This window comes from Lonchura striata, chromosome Z, assembly GCF_050655825.1.
Source record: "Lonchura striata isolate lonStrDom1 chromosome Z, ASM5065582v1, whole genome shotgun sequence".
Lineage (NCBI taxonomy): Eukaryota > Metazoa > Chordata > Aves > Passeriformes > Estrildidae > Lonchura > Lonchura striata.
In genome coordinates this window covers 74,841,561-74,862,122 of record NC_140740.1, presented here as the reverse complement: position 1 = coordinate 74,862,122, position 20,562 = coordinate 74,841,561, and the positions used below count along the sequence as shown (strand labels likewise).

Below are 20,562 nucleotides of genomic sequence, written 5' to 3'. Positions count from 1 at the left end.
ATACATATTTACATGGTACACTGGAGTTACTATGGTAGATCAATTAGATAATCCCAGTAATGCATAGAGTCATACCATTACAGTCTATCAAGGAGGTCTGAAGATCACCCCTAGTTTTGACTATTGTAACTTCTGTTGCACCAAGATAAGATGATAATTTTTCATTCTATCTTACTTCTCTGCAATGTATCTTGTTGCTAAGTTCTACCTTGTCATTCTGAATTTGGCATTTATTGTGCAGACCCCCCAGTCCTGAAAGTAGTAAATTGATTTTAGATTTTTAGTTAAAAACTCCTTGGAACTCATTTAATGTGCTTACTTTTTCACAGTGCTTGTGATATTTCCTCTGTTTTAATACAGGTGCAATTAACAGTTTAAGATGTTAAATGGGTTAGATCAAAATGTCATGCTGGACAGCTGCTCTTACTCCCTTTTGAAAAACTGAGTAATAGCTTGAACTACAGCTACCTTCTTCTTTCTGGCATCCTCCTCCTAAGCTTCTCAGAATATGCAGTTTACTGTTTCCTGGCTTTGTGTGTTTTTGCTTTTGTTTAATGAGGGCCTAATTCTTTATGCTTTTAATGTGTTTCATCAATGAAATACACAAACAGAACTGTGAGTTGAGAATATGAAGTTAAATCAGGTGTATAAAGTGGGGTAATGGTTGGATTGTAATGGTTATAGACAAGAGTAACTAGCTGGAGAACTATTGTTTCTTTATGGGAACACTGTGTATTTGTTGTTGCTTATGTATGTTGGACCCCAATGGACATTGGTGATGAGGTGTTCCTCAGGGATCTGTACTGGGACCTGTACTACTTGATATCTTCATGAATGACATAGATGGTGGGATTGAGTGCATCTTCACCAAAACTGCAGGCAGAACAAAACTGAGTGGTGCAGTTGACATGCAGGAGGGACAGGATGCTATTCAGGGGGATCTGGACAAACTTGCAATGTGGACCCATGGCAATATCATGGGTTTCAACAAGGCTAAGTACAAGGTCTGGCCCTTGGGTCAGGGCAACCCCCACTATCAGCACAGGTTGGTGGATGAAGGGATTGAGAGCAGCTCTGACAAGAAGGACTTGGGCGTGCTGGTGGATGAAATGGTGGTTGTGAGCTGACAGTGTTCGCTAGTAGTCCAGAAAGTTTTGCCAGCAGGTTGAAGAAGACTATTATACTCCTCTACGCCACTCTCATAACAGAGTCCCAATCTGAAGAACTGCATACAGTTCTGCAGCCCTCAGGACAGGAAAAACAGACATGTTAGAGCAGGTCCAGAGCAGGCCACAATAAGATCTGAGGGCTGGAGGCCTCCTCTATGGGCAAGCTGAAAGAGTTAGGGTTATTCAGCCTGGAGAAGAGAAGGCTCTGGGGAGATGTTACAGCACCTTCCATTATGTAAAGGGGTCTGTGAGAAAGCTGGAGAGGGGCTTGCCAGTAAGGGCCTGTGATGACTAGCCAAGGAGGGATAGTTTAAAGCTAAAAGATTTAGATTATGTATAAAAAAGAAGATTTTATGATGGTGGTGGTGAAAGGCTAGGACAGGTTGCCCAGAGAGATGGTGAGTATCCCGTCTTTGCAAACATTCAGTGAGGGGCAACCTGATCTGTGAACATCTTGAAGATGTTTCTGCTTGCTGCTGGATGGCTTTTAAAGGACTATTCTATGATTTCTTAGTGAAATTTTATTTTTTATGATTACCTTGATGCTTGGCTGGCTGAATCTTGACCTTGAGCAAAACACACAGATTCTTAGAGATGGGGGTGCTCTGGATCTGTATCAGCAGCACTAAACTTGAAATTTGAAATTTGCAGTTTAGACATAAACCACTTCCAGACATTCTACTGGAATTATATCTAAGCAGAACACTGTGCAGCTACAGTGTATATGAAAGTATTTTATTCCTTCTTATGTACCTGGTTTCCTACAAATAACTTCCTTCATAAGCTGCTTATACAAGAGCTGAAGCTAAACTAGGGTTTTGATGTTTCTGATCTTTATTGTGACAGTTTTATTGTTTCTGACATGCCTTGCTCGTGATCAAACATGAAAAAAACTGTTTAAAAAAAAAATGGTGGGTTGATTGATCTTGCTTTTACTGTGTGGATTTTGTGTATTTTTTTTTTTGTTGTTGTTCTGTAGGAGCACTTTATGCCCTTCTGTATTTAACTTGCTATGGAAAATAACCTTGTTTTTTAAAATGTGATGTTTATTTTTATTTTTCTCCTTGGTTCTGCTGTCAGCCACAGATGTTACAGGGAAATGAAGCGGGACTTAACCTTGTATAACTTTTTGGATTTTGTTGAGTTGTTGGGTTGACCTTTTTCCCCCCCCACCTCTACCTCCCAAAAGATCATTCTGCAGAGCTTTTTGGATTAGAAGTGTCTTTGTTTTTAGTAATTATGAAAGCATTAAAAATTGTTTACTGTCTTATATGTTAAAGTCCAGTTCATGGGTTCCACTCCAGGAAACTCATAACCACACAGCACCCAAGAGTTTTCATTGTATGGATTGTATCATGTAAGGTCTAGTAATTAACAAAATCCCACATCTTTATCCTCGATTTCATTGAAAAGAGATTTGAAATACAGATCTGTAATAAAGCAACAAAGCCCAAGCCACATACTAATAAATGATATTGTTACATTACTAAGATTTGTCTCTTCTTTTTTTTCAGATGATTGCAAAGGGAAAAAATGCTTCTGAGCTTTTTCCTGCTGTTGTGAAGAATGTTGCCAGTAAAAATATTGAGGTATTCCTCTAAGTTGTTAAACATACTGTAATGGAAAATCGGTTTATGAAAATCTTATCTAACTGTATTAGACTTCAACATAATGCATAAAATCTCTAATATCATTAATGGAACTTTTTAGGAGTTCTTTTCAATAATGACATTATGTTAATAATTTCATGCATAAATAAAGGAAACCTGTTAGGTGATTTGGAGGAAGAAATAGTAGCTCTTTACATTTAAAAGAAAAATTACTTAATTTTAGGAATTTTATGAAGTATGATGGTAATTGAGGAAAGTTACTGTAGTTCAGGATTTGAAGTGTGGTGCTTCTTGCAAAGCTTGAGTTTGTGCTACATTGTATTTTTAAACATCTGCAGATCAAAGCTGAAACGTAGTGTCTGGGTGAAAAAATGGTGTGCTCTTGCATCTATATTGGGTGTTATTAGACATACAAAGTAGTTTGCTTCTGTATCTTTATTTTGTTGTTGTTTCTTGTAAGAAAGCAAGGGGGAAAAGTCCTTCTTGGAATCATGAAAATTCAGATTTCCAGAATGATAAAAAATGGAGGTTTTGTTAAATGATGGTGTGTTTAAATCCACAGGGCTACTGTTGTATAACCACAGGGTGTATGTGGAAAATGTAACTCTGATGCTCACTAGCATTACTGTGCATACACTGACGGCTTCCCTGCAGGTGTGTCAGAGTTACAGTTGACTTGACAAATAAGATTTTGATAAAAATAGCATCTGTAAGTTTGTAGTTTGAGACCTCATGGTGTCTAACAAGCATCAGTTTGATGAAAGTAGAGTGAACATGCAATGACTTTAGTTACTTCCTACTGTGTAGGGTTGTAATTTTTAAAAAATGTGGGGAAAAGTTGTTTGAAGTATTGGATTTTAAGGAGAGAACTAATTTGAATGCATGCTTCAGTTCTTCTGTCCGCTTCTGAAAATGTGTACTTCAGGCTTTATTATTAGTGGAGACAAAATTTTTTTTTTCCCCTGGCTTATGGCACTAAAGATTTTATTTCTGATAATAATGGCTTCAGCAAACTCCTTTCTCACTCTTAACATGCTGTGATATAATGGATGAAACATCAGTTTTCTTCCATATTTCATAGATGGATAATAGTCAAGTTTGAGTTTAATTTTACCTTTAAAAAAATTATTTTTTTTTTAGAAAACTTTGGGTTGTTTTGTTCTTTGAGTGAGTGGATTTATTTGGCCAAGGCCAAGTATTGAGCTCTGGCAAGTCAAGGAGGTGTAAATGTGCAAAGATGCTAATTCAGAGGAACTTACTGTCTTAAAATAATTTTAGAAGTTGTAATTGTACTTTTAGTAGCAGGCAGTAAAAAGATGTGAGTAAGAAATCAGATTAGTTAAATATTCTGTTCCAATGTCATTTCTGGTTGTAAGTTATGAGTAGTCTAAAGTCAAATTTTAAACAGGGAGACCTTACACAAAGAGGAGTGCCTTAAAAATATTATTTATCTGGTGCTTTTAAGTGTTAGGGCTGGATCCTTTAGCCTGATAGAAGCAAGACTGTCCTAGGTCCAGGCTTTCAGCCCAACCAGTAGTGAAGCTGAGACTCTATCCCCGCTAGGTGTGCACATACACACAAATATTGTATCTGTACATATACAGAACAAATATGTATGTACAGAGGCAGTCATCAATTGTCAGAGGGTATTCAGGTGAACACAAACAGTATCAGCAGCTTGGCAGTTCAGTATGGCCTACTACTGGGAATGTGTGTATATATAGTGTTCATCCACATGGAGTCTGCCCAATGTCTGGCCCATGGATCTCAGTCAGCCCTCTTGATGGCAGCTGGACATACAAGCCCCTGAGGCTGTAGCGCTTTCTTGTTTGTTGGTATAAATGTCTTTAGACATATGAATGCCTCTAAACCATGACTCTCCTGCTCCCTCATGGACTCACCCTTGGACACCCAGGTGTGTATGCCTCTCTGCATATGCAAGTGGAGCTGGCCAGAACTTCCTTGCTCCTTTACTATCTAAACCCCTGTGGTTGTACCTTGAAGAGATGCACAAAAAAACCACCATTCTTGCCCTTTGAGACCCAGAGCCATGGGCTTTCCTTGCAGCTGGATGGGACTTCACTGGTCTGTGGCATAGCCCTTAGATGCTCACACCCACACCTACTTCTTTCCCAGACCACTTTACCTACTTGTCAGCTGGTGCAGCTTGGTACCATCATATACCTGCACTCATTCCAGACACTGGCACCACAGACTCACTGGCTTGTCCTTGGTTTCACATATTCTTGTCTATTCAGTTACACACATGCTCATGGACCATCTAGCCTGTGGTTCCAGCCTAAGTTTTGGCAGCCAAACCCTCACTTTTTCCAGATGCTGGCCACCCTAGACTTAGAGATCCCTATGGCTTGATGTTGCATTGCAGTTGCTGGAGTCATACTTAAGTTCCCTCACTCTGGTCTCTCTAGTTGCTGGTGCCCATTGACATAGCAGCCCTCCAGCCTGTGGCCTGACTGTAGTTGTAGGCATGTAAATGCATCTTCACACCAAATAAAGAGTAATTCACCAAGGAAAACAGTTCAAAATTAAATTTAATTTGAGTCAATGCAACAGATTGTGCTATTCACGTGCAGGGAACAGAAGGATAGATGTACCAATTATCAAACTGTTCAGCCCTCGTATCCCTGACTTAATCCTTTCCAGATCATGTAGATTTCCCTTGCTTCTCTTTCACTTAAATACTTCCTCAGAACATCCCATGTCTTGTCTAAAATACTTTTAATCTGTGTCCCATTTTTGTACATGTAAATACCTTCAGTTTGAAAGATGCTTTGGTCTTTATTGACTCCTGGTGGTTTTAACACCTGGATGTAGAAGCTGAGGCTCTCCTGAGGTTTTTCTGGGAGGAGTGTGACAAGGTATCCTTTCTCTGAGGCCTAAATTTGTTTTCCCTCCTATTACTGTTTTTCTTTCTGCATCTCTGAGCTGATGGTTCTTGTCATGGGCTTGGGAGAAACTAGAGCAGGGTGTTGTGTGCACACATGCCTCCATCCCCCTTGTGGGATGGATGCTTTGTGGGTGTGAAAAGGAGGTCTTAACACATATCCAAACATTATTAGTAGAAATCTTTCCCTGTTTACATTTTATGGACCTTTTATCCTATTTTAAAACAAATAGACAGCTATATGAATTTACATGTCATCATCTATTTTTACATCTATGATGTAGATAAACTTCCCTACTTACTAATTTTTCCACCACTTAATGCTAACATATTTGTGCAGGAAGAGACTGTTAAACTGAAAAGAGATGAGGACAGTCAGTAAAGCTGTCTGATGAATTTCTTTATCGATTTGACTTAGATGACAAGTTTAGGTCATGGTGTAGAGGTACTTACAGTCATTTAGTTAGACCTTTTCTGTCTCAGGAACATTTATCATGGTCCATTTCTTAGAATGCTTTTGAAATTATGGGAAATTACTAGATTAAGTCAGATTCTTAGTACATTGATCCTGTTTCCTGAAAATGTTTTGCTGAATTTTTTCCCTATTCCTAAGAATTCCTAACCAAATCTGTCTGTACAAGTTGCAGCAATGCAGTAGGTAAAATACATTGGTTTACCTGAGTTACCCTGAGAGTAGCTCAGTTGGTTAGAGCATGGTGTTAATAACAGCAAAGTTGTGAGTTCTATCCCTGTATGGGCCATTAATTGGAGAGCTGGTCTCAATGATCCTTGTGGTCTTGTTCAACGCAGAAGATTCTGCAATTCTATGACTTTGTATCTGTGTGAATTTTCTGCTCAGAAATGGCTGCTATATTTTTTTGAAATCAGGGCTTAGTGCTCTGATGCAGGAAAATGGAGATGAAGAAGTGGTATAACATGTTAATTTATTTGAAGAGATGCAAAGGGCACCTTATTGTTTACAGAAGTGCCTTATGATTTTTTTTTTTTTTGTTGTAAGTGCATGCTGACCTCAGCTTGGTTATGTGCACTAAGTCATGAATGGTAAGGATACAAAAAGTGACCTGATAAACAATTGGTGGTATAGAACAAAAATAAGTCTTCATCAATAATTCATGGATTTTGATGTGCTTATATTGATAAATTAATTAAACAAATCTGCCTGTGTTCCTCAAGCCTAATGTGCCCCTGTTATGATTAGGTTTATAGAACAGAGCATTTTAACATTGAATGAAGGTAAATGGTAAAAGAATAGTGTAGTCACGAAGCTCTGAGTGCTTCCATTTCCAGTCACAGAGTGGTTTCAAGGAAAGAAGGCTTTCTTTGCACACCTGCAGTCATTCAGTGCACAGGCCTCTTGTGGTCAATGTTGATTGCTACTTCTCTATAGCTGAACAAAAAATAATTTAGTATGGTGTAACCTTCTGTGATTTAATATTATGGTTTTTTTGCCAGAATTGGCACAAAGATAGATCTTCCGATAGTAATGGTAATTATTTGCACAGCTGTAGCTGAGGGTCTTTCAGAATTTTCTATTATAAACCCCAACAGTTGGTTTACTACACAAATGTAAAAAAATGTTTTCACTGCTTCCTGGGTATCAGGGGTAAAGTGAACTAAATTTAATACCCTCTTCCCCAAAATCATACTGAGGTTTTATTAATCTTTGGATATTGTATCCTTTGTAGTATGCTTTGCTTATAATACATATTTTGAATGCTTGTAGTCATGCAAAGGTGAGACTAACATCCTTTGTTTTCATCCAAGATAAGTGCTCTTTTAATCAGATTAGAGATGGGTAATTTACCACACATATTCACTGAAGGCCGAAAAGTTATATTCACTTTCAAATGTGTTCAAGTAATTTATTTTGAGTTTTTTTAGGGTAAAATAAAATAAACTTGTTGAAATTCTTGGCTATTGTACTTTAACCTTTCTCTAAGAAAAAAAAGTGTACTCAAGCAATCAGTTTCCCTATGTCAGCATCTTAGATTATTATAATCTTAGTTTACTAGTTAATAATATAAATCAGAACTTTGTGTTACTAGTCTTCATCTGTTTCATTAATTAGGTAGAATTGCAGCACCTCAGGTGTTTCGTAAGACATTGGGAGAAGTCTGTGAGTGCTTTGCAATCTATTAGCTTTTTCTTCAAAGAAGAAAATGTTGATAAAAATGTAAAACATACAAAATGTGAAAGCTAGTTTTATAGAATTGTAAAACTTTCTCATACTGATAATCACTGTGTTTATTCATTTCAGATAAAAAAGCTTGTGTATGTTTATCTCATGCGCTACGCAGAGGAGCAGCAAGATCTAGCATTATTGTCCATCAGTACATTCCAGCGTGCTTTGAAAGTGAGTGACTACTAAATAACATTTTATAGGGAATTCTGAGTTGGTCGCACAAGAAAAATATATCTTTGTAAGTGTAGTATGGTAAACTACACAGAGAGATGTAAGTATATACATCTGCTAAAGTAGTTGTAAGTTACGTGATTGACGTATTTTTTTTCTGCTACCTCAAACCTTGTCAAGCAGCTAAGTAAGCCTGAAAGAAGTAAAATTGCTTCACTTAAGAAAAACAGCAGAATGGTGCTCCAAATCCACGTGCCAAACATATAATTTCTGAAATTACTTTTCTCATTCCAACGTAACTTGTGTGTATGGAAAAAAGACCCCATTATTACCATGAACCACTGATGTTCCTTTTAGTTAATGTAAAATAAAGAGGCTTTATGTATCACAGAGAATTGAAACATAAGGAAGACATTAGTACCTAAATTAAAATATTCAATGTCTTGCACTTGGCACTTTTTCATTAAAAGCACTGAAAAGATAGCTTTTTGTACTCTTGTTTTAAATGAGGTAACAATAAGAAATTGGATTAGACAGCAAAGTTTAGGATTGCCTTTGAAGTGTGACTATGGAGAGAAGAAAGATTTATTAAGATTCTTTTCTGAAATTTGGCCAGTTTTTATAATAAGAGAGGATTGTGTTTTTTGTTATCCTTCTTGTACTCTAGGCTCATATCTGTTATTTCTGTTACTTAACACACACCTTGTATGTTGTTTGAAAATGTTGCAATCGGAGCACCAGTTGTGCAGCTGTAGGAGGATCCCACATCAACTAGAGTTTTCTGCCCCTTTCCCTTGAACTTTCATCCCGATGTCATATGTACTGCCTTCACTATCTCTGACTGCTATGAAAAGCTAGAATTAAAATGACTTTGTATGCAATGTTTCTTGTGATATATGTATACAGTGAACATGCCTCATGGCATAACTCTTAAAATCTCTGGGTAATGAGAGCAGAGGGAGGAGTGATAATGTTGTGGCTGAGTAGCAAAAAAAGAACTGGTGGTGTGCCAAGTGGGTCGACACCAAACCAGCGGAGATTGTCATCAAGAAATGACTAAGCCTGCTATGAAAGACAGGTGTCTGTTCTTTTTTTCTATTGTTTTGTTTCTCGTTTTGTAATGAGTATAATTTGGCTTTATGTGTGGAGATTTTTTTTTACCTCCCTTTGTCAAAAGAACTTTTTATTTTAAACTTAAGTGGCTGCAGATGAGCTTCACAAACTGTTAGGAACAAGATATTTTTCCAAAAACAATGAAATAAAGGGTTTTCACCATCTAGATACTTGCTACTTAGAAGCTTCTAAGATGTAAGGATTTTAGGATCTTAGATGAATTGATAATTAGGAAATACCAGTCTGAAAATAAATGTTGCTGGCTCTCAGTCCTTGGGAGAAATGTTCTTTGGGAGGTTACCTTCTGGCAAGACACTGTACAGTATAATGAATTACTGATGCTGCAATTTCACTTTGCTAGATTTCAGGGGATTTAGTACTTTATTAAGCAACATTTTTCCCTTGTGTTCCAAGCCCATGATTAATGGATAAAGTTTACATAATAGTTCATCCAAATATAGATGTGTTGGATCTCCAAGCTCACTCTAGTATTGTAAAATTGACCAAGAACTGGGGCAGGAGATGATAAGAAATAGAAAGAAGTCTCCAAACATTTAGCCTAATATTTTGACATGTTCTTTGAAATTGTTTTTGTTACTGGCTTCAGTTTATATCTTGCAGTAAAGCATAAAATGGATATTTTGTCAAGAACTTGAATATGAATGTCACTGAGAACAAAATTTTTTATTTGACATTTTGTAAATACAAGTAATAAAATTGAATATCTCAGAATATCTGAATTCCACTTGGATTGCAGCAAATGTATCAGATTATTAAATAAAATATTCATTTTTTTTATCCATAATTAGCATATTTTGTCTGGAAAATTGCATTATGTTAATGTTTTCCTGTGTAAAATTTTAATATTTTCATAATGTTTAATGTTCTTTCTTTATTTGTTTTACTTTTTTTTTTGTTTTGGAAATTTCTTTGTGTGAAGAAATTTTTAGCACGGCCTTCACTTGCAAGTCTGACTTAGATTTACATGTTTTAATGTGTTGTCACTAATTAGTATAAGCAGAGCGGTGTATTTAATTATTTGTTTCTGCACTATCTTATTTTATGTCTCCCCTTCACTCCTGTTCTTTAGGATCCTAATCAATTAATCCGTGCAAGTGCTTTAAGAGTTTTATCCAGTATACGTGTCCCAATTATTGTTCCTATTATGATGCTTGCTATTAAGGAAGCTTCTTCTGATTTATCTCCTTATGTGAGAAAGAATGCAGCCCATGCAATCCAAAAACTGTACAGGTAAGTGATTCTGGCAATTACTCAAGAACAGTTTGCAATAGTTGTTGGCTAGGCTTATAAAGACTACTGTGAATTTAGCATGTCTCAGATCTATTTCTTTAAAAGTATGGGATGGGTGTAGATATTCTGTCACTCAACTGGTTTGGTTGCAATTCAAGCAATTCTCTTGATTGCTAGACTTAACTATAAAGAGATACAAAAAGAAACTTTTGTTTTTTAAGATACTAGTTATTTTCATCTATATAACAACTGTTCTGATGGATATTAGAATCTATGAATTCACTGTTTCAAGTGTGTATCTTTTGTCCTGAGGCATTTGCCTGAAGGTAGTTTGCAGCATGCATGACGAAAGAATGCTAACTTCTAGAAATTTTATCTGTGCAAGTCCAGGTCTTTCAGATCTTCCTACTTCAGAAATTCTTGCTTTGTAAGAGTTCGTATAAAGATGTGGCTACTGATTTGCAGAGATGGAGTCAACAGAACCTGTACCTTTGCAAAACATTTCCAGGCATTTATTCTACTACTTCACTTTTATTTCATCTATGCCAAAAAGTGGAGGTTGAGAGATGTTAGAGGTTCTGAATCAGGTAAAAAACACAGTAACAGAATCTGGAGAAAGTGGCCTTACCTCCTTTTATTATCTATGTATTCCTAGTGGTAGTAAAATGGACATGAGGTTACATAACAAAAGAAAACTAGTGAAACTGATGTTCTGTTTCCTTAATGGTTCAGAGGGACTCAGAGGGTGCATCTTTCAAAAGCTCACTTCATGCTAGTGTACTATATATCATGGTGCAAGATTTAGAACTACTGTAGCTGGAAATTCCTCCTTACTTGGACTGGAGTAAGCTTCATGATTATTTCTGAGTGGAGCTGCAGCTAAAAATTGTGTCCTTAGTAGTAGGATTTGGGAGCTATTTATAAAAAGCATGTGAACTTTTATTTTCACATTTTCAAAACTTACTAGTACAAGTGCTATTGCATTGTGCTAGTTAACCATGGAACCGAGGGAGAGAGTATCATTTTCTCAGTCACTGGAGCAAGCAGCAGTATTGGAAACTGGTGAAGAGGCTATCAAATTAATCTACCCACAGGCAGACCCAGTTGGCTTGGCAGCCGGTAAGAATAGGTAGTAGTTAACGGGCCATCTTTGTATACTTTGTTTAAAAAAAAGTATGACTGATAGCTAGACAATTCAGCAATATATTGGTGGCAAGGCTGACTATTAGCCTACTGCAACAAGTAATTTCAGAATCCTTACTTTTAAGTTGGTCAGAATCCAGAAGGGAATGGACTTTTTTAAGTAAAACTCAACAGTTAATACACTCTCCTACATCTTGCTACTCCATCTTCTGTAACCATTTGAGTAAGAAGTAGTAACAACAGTTTATTCTGTCTGTACGCTCCATTTGCTTTTTGGTTTTCCCAGCTGCTCTACCTGTTTGATAGTTCTGTATTACAGTTAATGCTCTAATCAGGGTTCTGGATGCAAGTTTGATACTCCAGTCTTCCCTGTATTTAGTGGCATGGTGTTTGGATGGATGTCTGCCCTAGAAGGTCTTGTTTATTAGGAGTTCAGTCAATCCTAATAGCATGAAGCTTACATATCAAACAGAAAAGATTTCAGACATAGTCTGAATAGCAACATTTGTGTCCAGTGTAATTGGACACAAATGATACTGTTCACACAAATGCATTTGTGTCAACATTTGGACACAAGTATGTTAAAGTAATTTAATCACTGAAGATGTCAGACCTTTTGTTTTCTTTATTTAAGAGTGCATTTTAAAGATATTAGTAGTTTCTGTTTATCATTTGAAAACTGTATTGTGTTTGCAGTGAGGTTTGGAGAAGGACTACTTCCCATCACTAGTATTAGTAGGTTCCATACCAGTACTAGATGTCATAATGAGAGGAAATCACAGACCTCTTTAGCCTCTTCTTTTATTTTCTCTTTTGAAAACAGCCCCTTCCTTGTCTTAAGTATCAGGACAGTGGAGGGGGAGGAATATAAATTCATTTATTGGATGCTTTCTGAAGACTTTCTTGATGACATAAAAAAATGGTTTTGCTCAAGTTTTTTAGCTTGAAGTATTCCTTTCTCTCTAAATTTTCTGCCAATTTTAAAAAATTTGCAATAAAACCTTTTTGAGAGACTCTTGGCTTTTCCTCTGGAGGTTTTGGTCCTTGACAGAAGATCCAGTAAAACCCTTTTAGAAAAATAGAAGTTGGAATAAAATGTGATTATGAAAGTTATTATTGAACAATATACTGTTGTGTTGCTTATGATGTTAATGATTTCTAACAAAGTTTTGTTATGCATTTTGCATGTTCTGATGTTGCTAGGTCTAAGAGCCTTAGTGAAGTAGTACTCAGCCAGATAATAACTTGGTGAATCTGTACCTGGGAGGATATACTGTGCATTAGGGCAGTCCATCACTCAGCATTAAAACTATAGTATGAAATAATGACCAAATACTCTCTCATTTATCTGTAATTGTATCTATGTTGAAATGACTTTTCAAAGGCATAGAACTACACATCTCTAAGGGTTTTTGTATTCGCTATCTATTTGCTTTTGACTTGGTTTTAAATTCTTCTATGTACTGTAGATCCATGAAGGTGAAGCAGCTGGAGTGAAAAGTTTGTCTTTACTTGCCTAAGAAGCAAGTTTGACAGTAGTGGATATGTGGCAAATTTTTCTCTGCTCTTGTAATGTGAAAAGATGCTACAAAGGTTGTTGCTTGGAACTTTTGCTTTACCTCTGCTTTTGCTATTTGTTTAGGACTTCAAGCACTTTTATTTTCCATTAGCTTGTACACCAACTTTGTATATATCCACATTTTTGCATTCCAATACTTCTGACTAAAATTAGTGGTTAACTTAAAAGTTATTAAAGTGTCTTACCCAAAGCTTTATTGATAATTAGATAATAAAAGTTTGAATCTTTTTTGTTCTGATGTTCATTCACTATTGAATTACATTCATGCTGAAATTAATATTTGCAAGAGCAGTGAGGACCTTGTCATGAAACATCTGAAGTTGTCAAGTTTTCTGTGATGTCAGTTAGTCTGTCTTAATGTTTCTTAGATCCTAGGTGTTTTATGAGTTTAAGTTTCATATAGAAAACACATAAAGAGTATAAGATAAAATTATATTTTAAATTTAATTTTATACTCCTAAGTTACTTTCAGTCAAGTTCTTTTACAATGAGTTCTTTGGAATACTTAATTTTTCTGGAAGTGGTTTCTTCAAAGTTGTTTTTTCCTAGTTTGTCTAAAGGTCAAAAATCAAACCTGCTTTAATTTTGGATATGTCTGACCAAATTAGTTAAAATAATTTTATTTGTCCTTCTAGTCTTGATCCAGAACAAAAGGAAATGTTGATTGAAGTGATAGAAAAGCTTTTGAAGGATAGAAGTACGGTAAGAAACAGATTTGTGACATATGCATATATTTTTATAGAGTTTACTCCTGAGACTGTCATTCATCAGTAAGTAATACACTTTCCTAGCCCTTGCCAATGTGATTTTGTATGTTTTTAGACATAAGTATCAGTGTGTATTTATGCATTTATAGTATGACTGTAATAGTGACTATCCTTTAATAAGATGTAATTTTACTTGCATCATGAGTGTGTTAATTAATGTTTTTGTTAGCATGTGTTTTATGTATGCTTATTTAAACTTTATTTTGAAAATTAAAGTGATATAATATGAATCTATGAGTGTTTATCTATAAATTTTTATATGCATATTATTTTGATAATTTCATTAATTTGTAGGAGGGTAGGAATAAATTACTTGTGTAGGGTGCACAAGTGTGCCTATTGACATTCATCTATTTTGCAGTGTTAAAAAATTATATTTGCTTTGCAGTTATTTGTTCTTGCCAGTATCCCCACTTCCACTCTGGTACATAAGAGATGTTCTGGCATGATTTCTGTAAATTTAGCACTCCTGTTATATTTAACCTGTCCTATATAGCTACAGATTTTCCATATGTACTCCTAGATGTCTCACAATCTTTAGTTTGTTTTATTTTGCAAATAAGTTGTAGAACTTGTGAACTAGAATTGACCAAAGACTCAAAGTTAGATTTCAAAGAGAAACCAGATTTGTGAATTAAAACATTCTCATGTTCTTCTTGTTCAGATTACTAATTTAATGAATGTAATCCTTTTTGACTAAATCAAAGTTTTACTAGGTACCAGATAGTGTGTTGCTTCATCTGCTATTTTCCAAGTGTTTTTGTTACAGTTACGACTGTATCCTCCAGGATAGACTATCCAGGACTGTATCCTGTTCTAGCACAGTCAGGGTGTTCAGAGCTTAAAAGGTGTTGTTGGCTAAAAGACATCTTGTAGCTGCCACTGAAGGGTTACTGAAAGAGGTGTGTTAAAGCTTAGTGGCTCAGCAGACAGTAAATCAGGGTCTCCTGACTGCATCTGTGCTTGATTTGACAGAGGGCTTTGAGCTTGTGTGAAGCTGTACCTGCAGTGGTTCTTCATGTAGTTTATTTAATGGTTTATGCTCATGGTATACATGTAGTCTGTGAATGTGGGATTAGGTTGTTAGTACCAGTGGAGGAATAAAGGGCTAAAAAATACAAAAAAAAAATAAAATCCCTGAGTTTGTACTCTTGTTTCCCAGGCCTTACAGCATAAATGGTTATCCCATACCTAGTCATTTACACATTTACTTTAACAAAAAATATAGAGGAGGTTTGAATCTTTTATCTCCTTGGAATTTGGAATTACTTATAAAGAGATAATGGGCTCGTTGCCTATTGGGCTCATACACTGTGTATTGGACATCATACTTATAAGGATACCAACTGAAGCAGTAGCTGAAAATTATAGACTAGACTAGGTCTGCTGGGAGACATACTTGGTTAATTGCTACAACTTTTTGCTCCCTCTGATCCCTCTTTGTCTGTTCTTAGTGAGACCTGATTCCAGTCTGAGCTGACATCTGAGCTTCAGAAGTCGTACTGTTTTGGGAACTATTATGAAGACTAATTATTTCAGAAGGAAAACATACAGATCTCTGTTTAAGGCTCTCTGCATCTAAGTGTGCTCTTTCACCCCAGACTCCACAGCTTGTGGTGGTCTAAAATGGATCAGTCTCTATTTAGTCTTTCATAGCTTTGGGAGGACTACTCTAGCATGGCAAAGCTTTATCTTAAGTAGTTATCTTTTGTCACGTACCACTGAATGTTCCCAGAAAGCCTTCACATTTACTAAGAGAACGTGCATAGTGCACAAGTGTTTTGTTAGCAGGTAACTCCAATCTGAATAAGCTTATTCTTTGCCCCTAATTGGAAAACAGCAATTTGCTCACAGTGGGCAAATCAAGAGTGCCATTTGTAGCTAGATTAATCCTTTAAAGTTGGAGAAGACACAGCTGCTTATATGTGGTGGTCCTTAAGTATAGATGTGTACATATGTGTACATAAAGGCTGGCAACTTTATAGGTTTAATAAGACTGCATCCTGGGGAAATTTGTGTTTATTTGATTCATCTTTTTGAATTTTTTGAGGGAAGCTTCACTTCATACATTTAGCATAAAAGAGAAAGCTCCTTCAACATACATAAAAAAGACAAACACTTTAGAAAGTATTTTGCTGTCTTGCTGAAGAAAATTAGGTCCATTTGCTGCCATAAGAATTGTTCAAACTGTAAAACAACAGCTTTTGGTCATAGACTTATGAAGTGCCTGTATTTGATTAGTGAAATATCTCAGCTTTTTGCAGCTCCTGTTATCTGTTTGACAGTCAAGGTGTCTGAAATCTGTAGGGTGATAATGTGGAACTAGAACCACAAATGTTTGACACTGAGCTTTGGATTCCTTCTACTTAAATGCAGAGCTGTTCCCTTACATTAATATTAGTTGTCATCTCCTGGTAGCTCTAATCTAATCTCAGCAAATCAGTTTGTTCATGAAATAGATTTTTTTATCAGAGAGGGAGAGTCCTAGTGACTTACTTGAATATCAGTGGTTTTCCACTTTTTTTCACTTGATGAAAATGTCAAGTTACTTCTGACACTTCTGTGTACTTAAGGGCTGATTATTCTCAGACAAGCCATAATATGTTGTATGTTAACCACTGGATCTGAGATAATCCACTATTGATTGATTATTGGTTATTTTGATTATAATTTTTAAAAATAGTTTTTAATTAATTAGATTTTTAAAATCCATGTTTGAAGGGAGAATGTAATTAATAACATTAACTATGTATGTAACATATACATATAATATTATTTGCATTATATTTGATACTGCACTTTAATGAGAAGTGAACTTTACTCAAAATCTGTTTATTTTCTATAGCTATTTGACCTAAAGCAGGATTTTTGGAATTTACTGGTGTAATCTCTATGTTAGAATAGCTAAGAAGTATAGATGCTTCTAAATTTCTGTAAACCAGGAAGTTTTTTTCAGAGAGGACATTCTGTTTTATGTTATTAATGCAGTTTTTGTTGCACAGAAAAGACACAATGTATTTCAATTAGCCGGAATAATTTTACTTTTGAAATAGCAAGAGGGAGGGGAATGATCTAGAGGGGAATTTTACGGTAGTAAAATTAAGTCCCTTTTTAGACCATGTAGGATGTGTTTATTTTTTTAGATCTCAATCAGTAGTAAATTTTAATATAAGCTGAGGTAAGCAAAACTTAAAATGAGATGAGATGTAACCTTAACCCAGCACTTCATTAAAATTTCTGGTGAGATAAATGAAAAATCATTCTACTCCTAGAGTGTCTTAACACAAAGATTCAATTAAAACGCAAGCTCTTGGTTAATCTAAAATGCAAAATCATCAAGTTCATTGTTAACATACCCTCAAAGGCAGCTGACTATGAATTAGAGTATCAACAAATCTGTGATTTTTTGCAAGTGTATTTAAATTTTAAACAGATGTTTGCAATTATTTTTATTATTGAGGCTTATAAACTCCTAGTTATGTTTTTACCCTTGCTTTACAAGTACCTAACATTTTGATAAGTAGGTAGAAGAGCATGAATACCTCCTCCTTTTTTTACCTAGTAATTCTAGGTAGTTGGGCAGCTGATGCAATTTTATGTAGAAGGGAAGATAAGAGCATGCTTGTATTCTATGCTAAAATTATTTTCTCTGAAAGTAATATGGCTAGTCATGTGTGAAAATATAACTGGGTGTTTTAGAGCAAACTAGTTCCCTTTTCTTTTTAGTTGATTCTGTATTACTTCACTCTAGTCTCTTGTTTCTGTTCAGTGATAACCTAGCTTTGATGCATAGTGTTTAAGGCAAGATTTGTTGCAAAAGTTCATTTAGGAAAAAAAGATACTGTGAAGGACTAGTTAGCAACCTGTGTGTTTTACAATGCTGTGTAAACAACAATGGAAATCAAGTTCATTAATGATATCTGAGTTATAACAGGTAAAAGAAAAATAAAATCCATGTTGGCATTGAAAAGGAATTATGCCTGTTATCGAAACCTGTAAAGTAAAAAGAACTTGTGACTTGCATTCTACAGTCTAAATTAAAATATCCCAAGTATATTAAAAACTTCTTCAATAAAGGAACTGCAGGATATAGTTGGGATGTAGTTGTATGGATGATGGGTATATTAAAAATGCCCAAATTTATTGCTGATTTACATCTGTAGCTTTGATCAGATTTTATTTTTTTTGGGTACATACCTCTGTTATAATTAATTTATTATTTTGTTCTGGTACTGTAATTTTCTATTAATAATAATGTGTAACTTTGTATTAAATCCACTTTGGCGGTGAAAAGATCTTATGCAAGTATGTGAGCATAGAGAATTCTTCTGCAGACTGCATGGCTACCAGGTGAAGTGCAGATTTTTTCTCAGTGACATTCCTTTGATTAAAAAATCATCCTAGGATTTGGTGATGGCTTTGTGATGAAGATCTTGCTCTTTACACTAAAGCAATGTATTTGGCCATAATGGGGAAAGAAAGCTGGGTACTCCTCAACAGTAGTCTTCAGCTGATAATGTAATATTTTAGTTTAGAACCCAGATGTGTGGGTAAGACCATGTTTTCCTAACTTACTGATTTTATGATGGTAAGTGCTTCAATTTTGTGGAAAAAATTACTGAGTTTGTGCAGATGTTTTGTTGTGATGGATCTATTATCCAGCTATTAGAAGATAAATGACTGATCTTTTCCACTTTCCTTGCCTCCAGAAAATTGAAATAAGAAGGGGAATATCATTTGGGTTGTATGATTAGGGCAGGTGGGCTGGCCATTAATTTAAGAGAGAAGAATCGTGGCAGCATGGGCCAACTTGCACTGTATTATCAATCAAACCTCGATGCACTTCTTGTGATGACCCAGCACTCTCAGGTTTTCACAGCGTTAATTAGAATTCATGACAAAATAGATGCAAGGAAACATTTTGTACCCTTCATAATTTTATAGAAAATTTATTGTTATTAGAGGAACCATTTGCTTAGTGTGATTTTTTTCATTACCAGCTTGTCAACTAGCATAGATAATCTGGAGAAAATATGAACTCCATAGATTGGATGTCACTTTTGTTGATGGTTCCTATAGTTTACCTTGGAGCACAGCTAATGGCTGAAGTTCATAGCAACGGCAGAGAAAAATGTGGCACCTAGTGGAAGACAAATGAACCATGTTTATTGCTTTAATATAAAAAATACATAAATGGAAAGCAGCATTTGAATTTGATGAGCTCATTGCTAGTTTTGTTGGAGTGATTTATATTTTCTCCTTATACAAAAAGCTACTATTGACACAGTGAGATGGAAATTAACTGACTGTTTTTTAGAAACTGATATTTTTTGGTTTTATATTCTGATTGAATCATTTTGTTTTAATTTTAAATACTTTTATGGAATGTTGAGCATTTAATAAACAAAGATTATTAGCTGTTCTGCTGATGTTTAGATATATAGTAGGATCATACTATAGGGGAAACAGTGTAGACTAGAAAATAATCTCTTGTTAAGAAAGCCTTAGGAAATTTTCTCAGAGAAATATACTTGTTACTAGTGCATTTTCAGTCTGTCACATTCTTACTTTTTTTTTCCCACTTTCAAATGAAAAGCCAAATTTTAGAAAATACAGTAATGGTGAGAGAGGCATGATCTTAATAATGTCATGATGAATGGCAATTCCTATATTAACTTGTAAATCGGGCGACTTGCCACAGGAATGAAATGCTTGTTTATCCAGTGCACCTCTTGCATTTCATAGCACAGGTTAAATTTTTTTACTAAAGTCTTTTAAGTGCTCACAAGTGAGAGCGTGGTCATTGTAAACTTGAGTAGGAGATAAATGTAATTTGAAATAAGGAATTATTTAGAATTCCTGTATTCTGCTTTGACTCTTTCTTTGTATTAAGTTGTGTTTTATTCATAATAACTGAGCTTTTAAAAAGCCATCAGTGTTTATAGGATATATTCTCAGTTTTAAATTATCTCAGGTAATTTTATATGTATTTTTTGTCAGCTTTCAAGTTAAATCACATCCAAATGAAAGAGAAATACAACAAAATGTGTGTACTGAACTCCTAGTAGTAAAAGACAAGGGTTCTCTCTGTAGAATTACTGTTGGAAATCTCTGTTGACCTTCACCTATGAACCTTAAACTGTATTTTTAACCATTAGACTGACTATTCTGATGGTCATAAACTGATGTGTGTCAATCTCTCTTGTCTCTGATATGAAACAGTAACCTGCAAGTAGTCTCTCTGTGTGGTCTTAAAAGTGTTATCTCTTTCTTCTAAAACTTCAAGACTGTCATATTGTCCTCTGCAAGATGACCTTAACCATAGTTCAGAGCTCTGCATTCTGATAAAAAGACTTTGCACTTTTCCAGTGGGAAAGCTTCTCAGCTTCTGTGGCCTAAATGAATACCTGCTCAGGACAGGTCTGGGATTAACCACTACCTTCAGCTGAGCTTTGAACACCCACCTTGGCATTGACTCTCCACAGTTTTAAATTACAGATAGGTTACTGATGCAGCACATTATTAAGAAGAAAGTTTAGTACAACAACAGATAAAAAAAGAGCTGTTTTTTTTAATGATACAGCAAATTATTTTAGATGTAAAGTGTATTTAGTTCTATCAAATAATCAGATTTTGTTCCCTGGAATGAGT

At 35.4% G+C, this 20,562-nt stretch overlaps 1 protein-coding gene across 6 annotated transcripts in view; it reads left to right on the top strand.

Annotated features, from left to right (window-relative positions):
• Positions 1–20,562, top strand: part of AP3B1 (adaptor related protein complex 3 subunit beta 1) — a 152,912-nt gene that overhangs the window by 16,770 nt on the left and 115,580 nt on the right. For all 6 annotated transcript variants that reach the window (XR_014951448.1, XR_014951449.1, XM_021531843.4 and 3 more), the window contains exons 3-6: positions 2,684–2,758; positions 7,963–8,058; positions 10,262–10,422; positions 13,780–13,846. Coding sequence is in view for 4 of the 6 variants with exons in the window: in XM_021531843.4 (XP_021387518.3) it covers positions 2,684–2,758; positions 7,963–8,058; positions 10,262–10,422; positions 13,780–13,846 (399 nt within the window). In the remaining 2 variants the exon portion in view is untranslated. The remainder of the gene's footprint in view (positions 1–2,683; positions 2,759–7,962; positions 8,059–10,261; positions 10,423–13,779; positions 13,847–20,562) is intronic.